This window comes from Bos indicus x Bos taurus, chromosome 9 (genome assembly GCF_003369695.1).
Source record: "Bos indicus x Bos taurus breed Angus x Brahman F1 hybrid chromosome 9, Bos_hybrid_MaternalHap_v2.0, whole genome shotgun sequence".
In the NCBI taxonomy this organism is placed as follows: Eukaryota; Metazoa; Chordata; class Mammalia; order Artiodactyla; family Bovidae; genus Bos; species Bos indicus x Bos taurus.
In genome coordinates, this window is record NC_040084.1 from 15609113 (window position 1) to 15621778 (window position 12666).

General features: G+C 40.2%; 1 protein-coding gene across 14 annotated transcripts in view; it reads left to right on the forward strand.

Moving 5' to 3' along the window:
- The window catches only part of MYO6 (myosin VI), a 162253-nt gene that overhangs the window by 99347 nt on the left and 50240 nt on the right, over positions 1–12666 (forward strand). For all 14 annotated transcript variants that reach the window (XM_027550964.1, XM_027550966.1, XM_027550968.1 and 11 more), the window contains 3 exons: positions 194–351; positions 1683–1774; positions 3644–3716. In XM_027550964.1, coding sequence (XP_027406765.1) covers positions 194–351; positions 1683–1774; positions 3644–3716 — 323 coding nt within the window. The remainder of the gene's footprint in view (positions 1–193; positions 352–1682; positions 1775–3643; positions 3717–12666) is intronic.

A 12666-nucleotide genomic window follows, 5' to 3' on the forward strand; every position in this document is an offset into this window, starting at 1 on the left:
TCTTTAATTATAGATAATTCTCCTGTAGTATTTTACTTGGCCCTATTTGTTTGTTTCCATTCACAACTGACATTTTGTAGCTGTTTATTTTCTCCTTCGCGTTGACTGTGCGTGCTCAGCTCTTGGGAACCTGGTGTTGTTTCCATAACGTATTACTAGGAAGAATTTCTGTTGACTCAGTCTTCTTTTACAGGGTACCCCTGAAAGTGGAACAGGCAAACAATGCCCGGGATGCCCTGGCAAAGACCGTCTATAGCCATCTTTTTGATCATGTGGTCAACAGAGTGAACCAGTGTTTTCCTTTTGAAACATCATCCTATTTTATTGGAGTCCTGGATATTGCTGGGTTTGGTAAATATAGTTTTGTTTGTGAGTTTGTATCTGTTTGATATTTTTACACTGAGTTTTTCCACACATGATTACAATTTTAAAAGCCTTTTTTCCCTGTAGTACCTTTTACTTAATGTATTTCCAGTTATGTGTCCATACTATCATTTCACTTCATAATATGATTTAAATGTTTCAGGGAAAAAGGAAAGACTTGTGGATTTTGGTCACACTAATGCTTAAAATATTGATTGAAACTACTGTGGGTAGGCATGTCTCAGTACTCTTAAATGAGTAGAGCTGAATAAAGTCCTCAGTGTTGCTGATAAAGAGAATTGACTCATTAAGACCATTGACTCCAGTGTAGAGCTGGGTACAGGTTAACCCAGCACAGAGGCCAAACTCATGACTATATATAAAACTCTATCCTTACTGATAGTTGTCAACAGAGAGCTATGTCCAATTAATTTCTGCCGAATGCGTAAACTATTCAGATAAATATTTGAGAGGAATTGTGGGTGTGTATGACCAGAAATGAAATGAGTCACTCATGTCTGAATGCTTTGTTCGGAATGACCATGTTGTAAAAATCTCGCAGTAAGTCTGACCATTTTTTTATTGAGCTTTATCAGTGCGGGCGTTCCTTCTGTCTGTGCACAAGTGGTGTCCTTTGTAATTTGTTTGCAGTTGCCATGAGAAGATATGAGTGTTTACATTTTTGGGAAGGGCAGAGTTTTGTTTTTGATGTGATATATATTTTGAAATTTACAATAAAGCATTACCTTTTGTTCAGAGCTAGAGAAACACTCATCACTGACTTGAGAATTTCATAGTCTTCAGACATGGGTTTCTTGGTCTGCACCAGTTTGTGCCAGCACATGAATACACAAAGTCATAACATTTTAAAGCTGCAAGGATCTTAGAAATAATGTAATACAACTCCTTAATTTTAGAAATGCATCAGTATCTATAATATTTTTGCTAACTACAATCTCACAGATTATACAGAAAAATATGAAGTGCTTACATTTTAAGTCATTTTCTTCGATTTAGATTGCCTTAACTCCTGTGCCTTAAAAATATGTCACAAGTGACTTATATTTTATATCTTTTACTATATTATATTTATTTAACAAACAACTTTTTGTCAAGCTGAGGTGTTTCTAATACTTAATTTTAGTGCCTATCAAAATTTAAGTCTTGAAATAAGAGCATTTGAGGATTATGAAACAGTTATACATACATTTTAACATACTGTTAAATTAAGCATTGATACAATAAAATTTTATCCTAAGTTAAATTTATTAATGTGAAGTTGATCTGATGATGACTCTTGATTCTGGTTTTATTTTCAGAGTACTTTGAACATAACAGTTTTGAACAATTTTGTATCAACTATTGCAATGAGAAGCTTCAACAATTTTTTAATGAAAGGATTCTGAAGGAGGTAATTGGCGTACAATTTAGATTTAAGAACTGCCCTCTATTTTAAATTTCAGGGTACAGAGATAGACTGTAGTTACCCGGATGGATGGGGTGTGGTGTAAGGTGGCCCAGGGAAGCAGAGAGGCCCTGTGTGGGCTGTGGGGGCACATCCTAAGTGTCGATGAGATCTGAGCTTAGGGACCAAGCCAAGTAAAAACTCTAAAATAGGCGCCTCCTCAGAAGTGAGGGAATCTTGCCTTTTACTAGTGACTTTTACTAGACTTGAAATTCTTCTTGTTTCGTTTCCTGATTGGGCTCTCTCCTCCTCCACTGCCAGTCAGCAGTCTCTCACCCAGTCCTGGGCACCCCTCTCTTCCCCTGGGTCTCTGCTTCTGCCCACTCGTTACCTGCTCACCCTCTCTCTGTATATGGCAGCGGAGCCCCCAGGTTGGGAGAGTCCACGGGCACTGGCCTGGCCTGCCTCCCTAGCCCGGCCAGGTTACACTGTGCGCTGCCAGTGGCCTGTTGGTGGCGTGTTTTTGGCCGGACGCCGTCTCTGGTCGGGTAAGGAACTTCCCGCTCATACTCATAGTAGGTAACTGTGGACCTGTCCTGCACTTACAGTCTCAGGTCTTAGGAAAGTTCTTTGTAACACTTGAGAGTGCACAGTAAGTATAGGTAACTTTGAATCAGTAGATTTGTGATTAGTCTCACCATTTTTTACCTTGTATTTTGAATTTTCTGCTGTTTCCTACTAATAGTCTTCCCTTTCCTTCCTTTGAGCTGTTTGAGATGTATCTTCCTGGGTGAAGCAAATAGAGTTAAAGGGAACTCAAAATTACCCCGTTAGTCTAGTCCAGCCCTTTGTTTTACAGATGAAGAAACCACAGCGGTTCAGTGACTTCCGCAGGTCTACACCCACCTTCCTGGCTGCTGGTTCATAGCGCTGTTCCCTTCATATGAGCACTGCTGTTTTCTCAGCTCCCCTCTGAATCTGGACTTGAAATGTCAAATCCTTTCTTTCCTGCTCCCATCCCATTCATCTTTTCCTCCTTTCTTACTATGTTTTTGTCCTTTTGGGTTTCCCAGCACATTCCAACTTTTACACCTCTCCTTATATATTATAGTTAAGCCAGTTCTGGCATAAACAAACAGGTGAAAACAAGTACTTAGCAGTTAAGAGGGTTTCTCTGAAAATGTTTCCTCCGGCTGCCTTAGTCCTTCCATTACTGTGTGAAGTTTCGCATGTATGCTTCTCACATAACCTGCCTTAATTCTTCCCTTCCTACCAGCCCAGCAAGCTTTATCTAGAAACTGCATGAAGAGGAGACAGTCTTGATTTATGTTTATAACAGTTCTTTAAAATAAAAGTGAATTTCAGATTCAGATTGAGTTCAAGTGGACACTGCCTCCTAGAAGGACAGAACCTTCTGCTAGTATGTCTCTTAGGAGGAAATATTTAAACATTCAGGGGGAAAAATAAGAAATATACATAACCCTGAGTTCATTGCGTTGCTCACTCATCTGTGATAAAATTCCTGCCTGCCTGCCCTGGTCTTGTCTTGGGTTTGAGTGATTATTAACAGATCCCTGTGTCTGTGCCTGGCTGCCCAGCGTATTTCAGGGAAAGCGTGCTTATCTGTGAGGGAACGTTTCCACATATGTAAATCGTGTGTTATGTTGGCCATTGAAGTTGTGATTTCACCTTGCCTTAGGGGCAAGGATTTTTCTTCCCTAACGTTTTGTAAGACTTCTCAGTTACCCAATCAATTGGTATGAACCTTTTGTACACTGACTAATCAATAAATGTTATGATTATATCTGGCACCAAACTGAGTCTTTCCTCTCACATGGCATCTCCATATCTGTGATTGTGATTATTTTTTTCTAGGAACAAGAACTCTATCAAAAGGAAGGTTTAGGTGTGAATGAAGTGCATTATGTGGATAATCAGGACTGTATAGGTATGTATTGTTTTTACTCCATTTTGGGGAATTACAGGAAGATATAGTGAATGTTTTCACTAGTCATTCTTCTATGCTCTGTGATTGATACTTCTGATTATGGGACTTGAAACTGTGGTATTCAAGAGAGGTTTTACTTTTCTAGCACTGCTAGGAAGTTGTTTTTTCACATGAAGGCACCAAATTCAGCTATACTGAAAGTATTCTGAAAATTTCTTCTGTTTACTGTGATGGGCATTTTCTTTGTTAAACAGTTAACATGTGGCTAAGTTAAGGAGGAAACAAAACCGTTCAAGCAGTGAAGGGATTCCTCACTTGGCGTGAGGAAGCCCGTGGTATAGCAAGGTCCCCGCGGGGTCTGCAGGGGCTTCGCTCAGCCTCTGCCGTTCTTCGTCTCTGTTCTCTGGACGTTGGCTCTACACTCCAGCTGGTGGCAAGTAGGCCTCACAAGTTCAGTGGGTCCCATCAGATAATGCCACGCAGCAGGAGAACAGTCTCTTTCCTGGTCTGTTGTTGGTAGAGAGACTTTGCCCTGTTGTCACCCAGCTGGTGCTCAGGCTGTCTTTTCCTTCCAGCCGATCTCTAAAATCAGCTGTTGGGTAAACCTTGCTGTGAAAGTGGAATTTGGCAATTGAGCCAGTAACTCTTGCTAGATTTGGACAAGAGAGAACAGCAGTGGTAAAAACAACAACACAGTCACAATGATAATACTTTATATAACTTCTCAAAGGACTCATATCCTGCCTGGTCCACTTAGCATATCCCTCCACATACCTCGTCCCTTCTCAGATCTTCGTGCCTCTGATGGTGTCATTGGATGTCTTGGCTGGAACGCCTCCCCTTCCGTTTTCTGCCCGCTTTCTGCCCGCTTCCATGTCCTGCATCTGTCAGAAGACTCTCGTTTACAGCTCAGTCAGTGTGCCCCCCCTTCACCCCCACTAGCTGCCCAAGATGCATCTTTCTCTGACCAGTGCAGTTAGAGTCTTCATTTCTCTTCCTGTGACCTGTAGCCGTTATTTATAATTAATTAATTAATTTTTTAATTGAAGGATAATTGCTTTACAGAATTTTGTTGTTTTCTGTCAAACCTCAACACGAATCAGCCATAGGTACACACATATCCCCTCCCTTCTGAGCTTCCCTCCCATCTCCCTCCCCATCCCACCCCTCTAGGTTGATACATAGCCCCTGTTTGAGTTTCTTGAGCCACACAGCAAATTCCCCATGGCTGTCTATTTTACATATGGTAGTGTAAGTTTCCAGGTTACTCTTTCCATACATCTCACCCTCTCCTACCCTCTCCCCATGTCCGTAAGTCTATTCTCTGTCTGTTTCTCCATTGCTGCCCTGTAAATAAATTCTTCAGCCATTTTTCTAGATTCCGTATATGTGCATTAGAATGCAATATTTATCTTTCTCTTTCTGACTTACTTCACTCTGTATAATAGGTTCTAGGTTCATCTACTTCATTAGAACTGACTCAAAGGCATTCCTTTTTATGGCTGAGTAATATTCCATTGTGTATATGTACTACAACTTTTTTGTCCACTCATCTGTTGAAGGAAATCGAGGTTGCTTCCGTGTTCTAGCTATTGTAAATAGTGCTGCAGTGAACAATGGGATACATGTGTCTTTTTCAGTTTTGGTTTCCTCAGGGTATATGCCTCGAAGTGGGATTGCAAGGTCATATGGTGGTTTTATTCCTAGTTTTTTAAGGAATCTCCATACCTTCTTCCATAGTGTCTGTATCAAATTACATTCCCACCAACAGAGCAAGAACGTTCCACACCCTCTCCAGCATTTATTGTTTCTAGACTTTTTGATGGTGGCCATTCTGACTGGTGTGAGGAGATAATCTCACTGTGGTTTTGATTTGCATTTCTCTAATAATGAGCGATGTTGAACATCTTTTCATTTGTTTATTAGTCATCTGTATGTCTTCCTTGGACAAATGTGTGTTTAGGTCTTTTCCCACTTTTTGATTGGGTTGTTTGTTTTTTTGATATTGAGTTGTATGAGCTGCTTGTATATTTTGGAAATTAATCCTTTGTGTGTTGTTTCATTTGCTGTTAGTTTCTCCCATTCTGACAGTTGTCTTTTCACCTTGCTTCTAGTTTCCTTTGCTGTGGAAAAGCTTTTAAGTTTAATCAGGTCCCACTTGTTTACTTTTGTTTTTATTTCTGTTACTCTAAGAGGTGGGTCATAGAGGATCTTGCTTTGATTTATGCCATCCAGTGTTCTGCCTATGTTTTCCTCTAAGAGTTTTATAGTTTGTGGTCTTACATTTAGGTCTTTAATCCATTTTGAGTTTATCTTTGTGTATGATGTTAGGAAGTGTTCTGACTTCATTCTTTTCATGTAGCTGTCCAGTTTTTCCAGCACCATTTATCGAAGAGGCTGTCTTTGCTCCACTGTATATTCTTGACTCCTTTGTCAAAAATAAGGTACCCATAGGTGCATGGGTTTATTTCTGGGCTTTCTGTCTTGTTCCATTTGTCTGTATTTCTGTTTTTGTGCCAGTACCACACTGTTTTGATGACTGTAGCTTTGTAGTATAATTTGAAGTCAGGAAGGTTGAATCCTTCAGCTGAATTCTTCTTTCTCAAGACTGCTTTGGCTATTTGGGATCTTCTGTGTTTCCATATGAACTGTGAAATTTTTTGTTCTAGTTCTGTGAAAAATGCCATTGGTAATTGGATAGGGATCACACTGAATCTGTAGATTGCATTTAGTAGTATAGTCATTTTCACAATATTGATTCTTCCTACCCAGGAACATACAATAGCTCTCCATCTGTTTATGTCATCTTTGATTTCTTTCTTTCATTCAGTTCAGTCGCTCAGTTGTGTCTGACTCTTTGCGACCCCATGAATCACAGCACGCCAGGCCTTCCTGTCCATCACCAACCCCCGGAGTTCACTCAGACTCAACATCCATTGAGTCAGTGATGCCATCCAGCCATCTCATCCTCTGTCGTCTCCTTCTCCTCCTGCCCCCAATCCCTCCCAGCATCAGAGTCCCTTCCAATGAGTCAAGACTTCGCATGAGGTAGCCAAAGTACTGGAGTTTCAGCTTCAGCATCATTCCTTCCAAAGAAATCCCAGGGCTGATCTCCTTCAGAATGGACTGGCTGGATCTCCTTGCAGTCCAAGGGACTCTCAAGAGTCTTTTCCAACACCACAGTTCAAAAGCATCAATTCTTCGGTGCTCAGCTTTCTTCACAGTCCAACTCTCACATCCATACATGACCACTGGGAAACACATAGCCTTGACTAGAAGGACCTTTGTTGGCAAAGTAATGTCTCTGCTTTTGAATATACTATCTAGGTTGATCATAACTTTTCTTCCAAGAAGTAAGCGTCTTTTAATTTCATGGCTGCAGTCACCATCTGCCGTGATTTTGGAGCCCCAAAAAATAAAGTCTGCCACTGTTTCCACATCTATTTCCCATGAAATGATGGGACCAGATGCCATCTTCGTTTTCTGAATGTTGAGTTTTAAGCCAACTTTTTCACTATCCTCTTTCACCTTCATCAAGAGGCTTTTTAGTTCCTCTTCACTTTCTGCCATAAGGGTGGTGTCATCTGCATATCTGAGGTTATTGATATTTCTCCCGGCAATCTTGATTCCAGCTTGTGCTTCTTCCAGCCCAGCATTTCTCATGATGTACTCTGCATATAAGTTAAATAAGCAGGGTGACAATATACAGCCTTAACATACTCCTTTTCCTATTTGGAACCAGTCTGTTGTTCCATGTCCAGTTCTAACTGTTGCTTCCTGACCTGCATACAGATTTCTCAAGAGGCAGGTCCAGTGGTCTGGTATTCCCATCTCTTTCAGAATTTTCCACAGTTTATTGTGATCTACATAGTCAAAGGCTTTGGCATAGTCAATAAAGCAGAAATAGATGTTTTTCTGGAGCTCTCTTTCTTTTTCGATGATCCTGTGGATGTTGGCAATTTGATCTCTGGTTCCTCTGCCTTTTCTAAAACCAGCTTGAACATCAGGAAGTTCACGGTTCACGTATTGCTGAAGCCTGGCTTGGAGAATTTTGAGCATAATTTTACTAGCATGTGAGATGAGTGCAATTGTGTGGTAGTTTGAGCATTCTTTGGCATTGCCTTTCTTTGGGATTGGAATGAAAACTGACCTTTTCCAGTCCTGTGGCCACTGCTGAGTTTTCCAAATGTGCTGGCATATTGAGTGCAGCACTTTCACAGCATCATCTTTCAGGATTTGAAATAGCTCCACTGGAATACCATCACCTCCACTAGCTTTGTTCGTAGTGATCCTTTCTAAGGCCCACTTGACTTCACATTCCAGGATGTCTGGCTCTAGGTCAGTGATCACACCATCGTGATTATCTGGGTCATGAAGATCTTTTTTGTACAGTTCTTCTGTGTATTCTTGCCATCTCTTCTTAATATCTTCTGCTTCTGTTAGGTCCCTACCATTTCTCTCCTTTATCGAGCCCATCTTTGCATGAAATGTTCCCTTGGTATCTCTAATTTTCTTGAAGACATCTCTAGTCTTTCCCATTCTGTTGTTTTCCTCTATTTCTTTGCATTGATAGCTGAGGAAGGCTTTCTTATCTCTTCTTGCTATTCTTTCGAACTCTGTATTCAGATGCTTATCTCTTTCCTTTTCTCATTTGCTTTTTGCTTCTCTTCTTTTCACAGCTATTTGTAAGACCTCCCCAGACAGCCATTTTGCTTTTTGCATTTCTTTTCCATGAGGATGGTCTTGATCCCTGTCTCCTGTACAATGTCACGAACCTCCATCCATAGTTCATCAGGCACTCTATCTATCAGATCTAGTCCCTTAAATCTATTTCTCACTTCCACTCTATAATCATAAGGGATTTGATTTAGGTCATACCTGAATTGTCTAGTGGTTTTCCCAACTTACTTCAATTTCAGTCTGAATTTGGCAATAAGGAGTTCATGATCTGAGCCACAGTCAGCTCCTGGTCTTGTTTTTGTTGACTGTATAGAGCTTCTCCATCTTTGGCTGCAAAGAAATATAATATAATCAATTTTTTATTAGAAATATAATCAATCTGATTTCAGTGTCGACCATCTGGTGATGTCCACATGTAGAGTCTTCTCTTGTGTTGTTGGAAGAGGGTGTTTGCTATGACCAGTACGTTCTCTTGGCAGAAGTCTATTAGCCTTTGCCCTGCTTAATTCTGTACTCCAAGGCCAAATTTGCCCTTTACTTTAGGTGTTTCTTGACTTCCTACTTTTGCATTCTAGTTCCCTATAATGAAAAGGACATCTTTTTTGGGTGTTAGTTCTAGAAGGTCTTGTAGGTCTTTAAAGAACCGTTCAACTTCAGCTTCTTCAGCATTACTGGTTGAGGCATAGGGTTGGATTACTGTGATATTGAATGGTTTGCCTTGGAAACAAACAGAGATCATTCTGTCATTTTTGAGATTGCATCCAAGTACTGCATTTTGGACTCTTTTGTTGACTGTGATGGCTACTCCATTTCTTCTAAGGGAGTCCTGCCCACAGTAGTAGATATAATGGTCATCTGAGTTAAATTCACCCGTTCCCGTCCATCTTAGTTTGCTGATTCCTAGAATGCCGATGTTCACTCTTGTCATCTCCTGTTTGACCACTTCCAATTTGCCTTGATTCATGGACCTAACATTCCAGGTTCCTATGCAGTACTGCTCTTTATAGCATCAAACCTTGCTTCTATCAGCAGTACCATCCACAGCTGGGTATTGTTTTTGCTTTGGATCCATCCCTTCATTCTTTCTGGAGTTATTTCTCCACTGATCTCCAGTAGCATATTGGGCTCCTACTGACCTGGGGAGTTCATCTTTAAGTATCCTATCATTTTGCCTTTTCATACTGTTCATGGGGTTCTCAAGGCAAGAATACTGAAGTGGTTTGCTATTCCCTTCTCCAGTGGACCACATTCTATTAGACATCTCCACCATGACCCGCCCGTCTTGGGTGGCCCCACAGGGCATGGCTTAGTTTCACTGAGTTAGACCAGGCTGTGGTCCATGTGGTCAGATTGGCTAGTTGTCTGTGATTGTGGTTTCAGTGCGTCTGCCCTCTGATGCCCTCTCTAAGTGCCTGCCTCTTACTTGGTTTTCTCTTACCTTGGACGTGGGGTATCTCTTCACGGCTGCCCCAGCAAAGTGCAGCTGCTGCTCCTTACCTTCAGCACAGGGTAGCTTCTCCCGGGCTCCGCCCCTGACCTCGGACGTGGTGTAGCTCCTTTCTGCTGCTCTTGTGCGCCGTTGCAGCTGCCCGTGCTTGTAATCTTCTTTATTTTAAGGTCTATTTTATCTTATATGAAGATTTCTATTCCAGCTTTCTTTTGCTTCCTATTTGGGTAGAATATATTTTTCCATCCTCTCACTTTCAGTGCATATGTGTCTTGAGGTCTGAAGTGGGTTTCCTGTAGACAGCATATATGGGTCTTGTTTTTGTATCCATTCAGTTAGTCTGTGTCTTTTGGTTCGAGCATTTAATCTATTTACATTTTAAGTAGTTATTGATGTATATATTCCTGTTACCATTCTCTTAATTGTTTGGGGTTGACTTTGTAAATCTTTTTCTTCTCTTCTATTTCTTGACTATATAAATCCCTTTAACATTTGTTGTAAAGCCAGTTTGGTGGTACTGAATTCTCTTAACTTTTGCTTGGCTGAAAAAGCTTTTGAATTTTCCAGCAGTTTTGAATGAGATCCTTGCCAGCTACAGTAATCTTGGTGGTAGATTTTTCCCTTTCAGAACTTTAATATATCCTGCCATTCCCTTCTGGCCTGCAGAGTTTCTGCTGAAAGATCAGCTGTTATGCATATGGGGTTTCCCTTGTATGTCACTTATTGCTTCTCCCTTGCTGCTTTTAATATTCTTTCTTTGTGTTTAGTCTTTGTTAGTTTCATTAGTATGTGTCTTGGTGTGTTTCTCCTTGGTTTTATCCGGTATGGACTCTGTGCCTTTTGGAGTTGATTCACTATTTCTTTTTCCATGTTGGGGAAATTTTCAACTATAATCTCTTAAAATTTTTCTCATACCCCTTTTTTCTCTTCTTCTTTGAATGTTTAATTCAAATGTTGGTGCTTTTGATACTGTCTCCAAGGTCTCTGAGACTATCCTCAGTTCTTTTCATTCTTTTTACTTTAATCTGCTCTTCAGAAGTTATTGCCACCATTTTCCCTTCTAGCTCACTGATTCCTTCTGCTTCAGATATTCTGCTATTGATTATTCTTAGAGTATTTTTAATTTCAGTAAATGTGTTGTTTGTTTCTGTGTGTTTATTCTTCAATTCTTCTAGATGTTTGTTAATTGATTCCTGCATTTTCTCCATTTTGTTTTCAAGGTTTTTGATCATCTTTACTATCATTATTCTGAATTCTTTTTTAAGTAGTTTGGCTGTTTCCTCTTCATTTATTTGGACTGCTGCATTTCTCGTTTGTTCTTTCATTTGTGTAGTATTTCTCTGCTTTTTCATTATTTTTTTTTTAACTTATTGTATTTGAGGTCTGCTTTTTCCAGGCTTCAAGTTTGAATTCTTTCTTCCTTTTGGGTTTCTGCCCTCCTAAGTTTGGTCCAGGGGTTTGTGTAAGCTTCCTATAGGGTGAGATTTATGCTGAGGTCTTGTTTGTTTGTTTGTTTCTCCTCTGATGGACAAGGCTAAGTGATATGGTAATGCTGTCTGCTGATGATTGGGTTTGTATTTTTGTTCTGTTTGTTGTTCAGATGGGGCATCCTGCACAGGGCACCACTCGTGGTTGGGTGATGCTGGGCCTTGCAGTCAAGGGGTTTCCTTTGTGTGAGTTCTCACTGTTTGATGCTCCCGTGGACAGAGGAGCCTGGTGGGCTGCAGTCCATGGGGTCTCTAGGAGTCGGACACGACTGAGCAACTTCACTTTCACTTTTCACTTTCATGCATTGGAGAAGGAAACGCAACCCACTCCAGTGTTCTTGCCTGGAGAATCCCAGGGATGGGGGAGCCTGGTGGGCTGCCGTCTATGGGGTCGCACAGAGTTGGGCACAACTGAAGTGACTTAGCAGCAGCAATAGCAGGGTTAGTTCTCTGGTAGTTTAGGGTCTCGGAGTCAGTGTTCCCACTCCAAAGGCTTAGGGCTTGATCTCTGGTCAGGAATGAAGATTCCACAAGTGGTTTGTTATGACATTAAGTGAGATTAAAACAAATATCCAAAAATGAGAAACCAAAGATGAACCCCAGACAAATGGCAGTTACAAAATCAGGCAAATAATAATTTTAAAAAATGGAACATACACATATACATATACACCCATGAGCAAAGACAGAACAGTCCAGGAAAAATAAAGTACAGTAGATTGACCCGGTGAACAAAGGAAATCAAAAATTATATTTACCAGTTAAGAACAAAACTAACTAAAGCAGAAACTGGAAAACAAAACTAACACAAGGTTTCAAGTGGGGAATAAAGCTATGAAAACAAAACCAACAAATGTGTTGAGAGGAAAGGAAGGAAAGAAAAGAAAGAAAGAATAGATATGCAAAGTTAAATAGAGGTAGATGAAGAAGATTTATATACATTAAACATTAACTGCAAGGGGGAAAGAACAGTAGGAAAGGCAAACAAAGGAATAAATGTAGAAAATATATAATAGGTTTAAAAAAATTAAAAATTATAAAAAAGAGAAAAGAAAAAAAGTGAAGAAAAAGAAAAAAAAAAGGAAAGCTCCACAGAACCGCAGAAATCCAGTGTAGAGGCAGAGGTTTATAACAACAATAAAAAGTGTGACTGAATAAACACATATACATATCCACCCATAAACAAAATCAAAGCATTCCAACAAAAATAAAGTATAATAGACTGACCCAGTGAGCAAAGGAAACCAAAAATTGTATCTACCAGAACAAAACTAACTGAAGCACAAACTGGAAAACAAAACTAAAGCAAGGTGCCAACTGGGGAATAAAACAATGA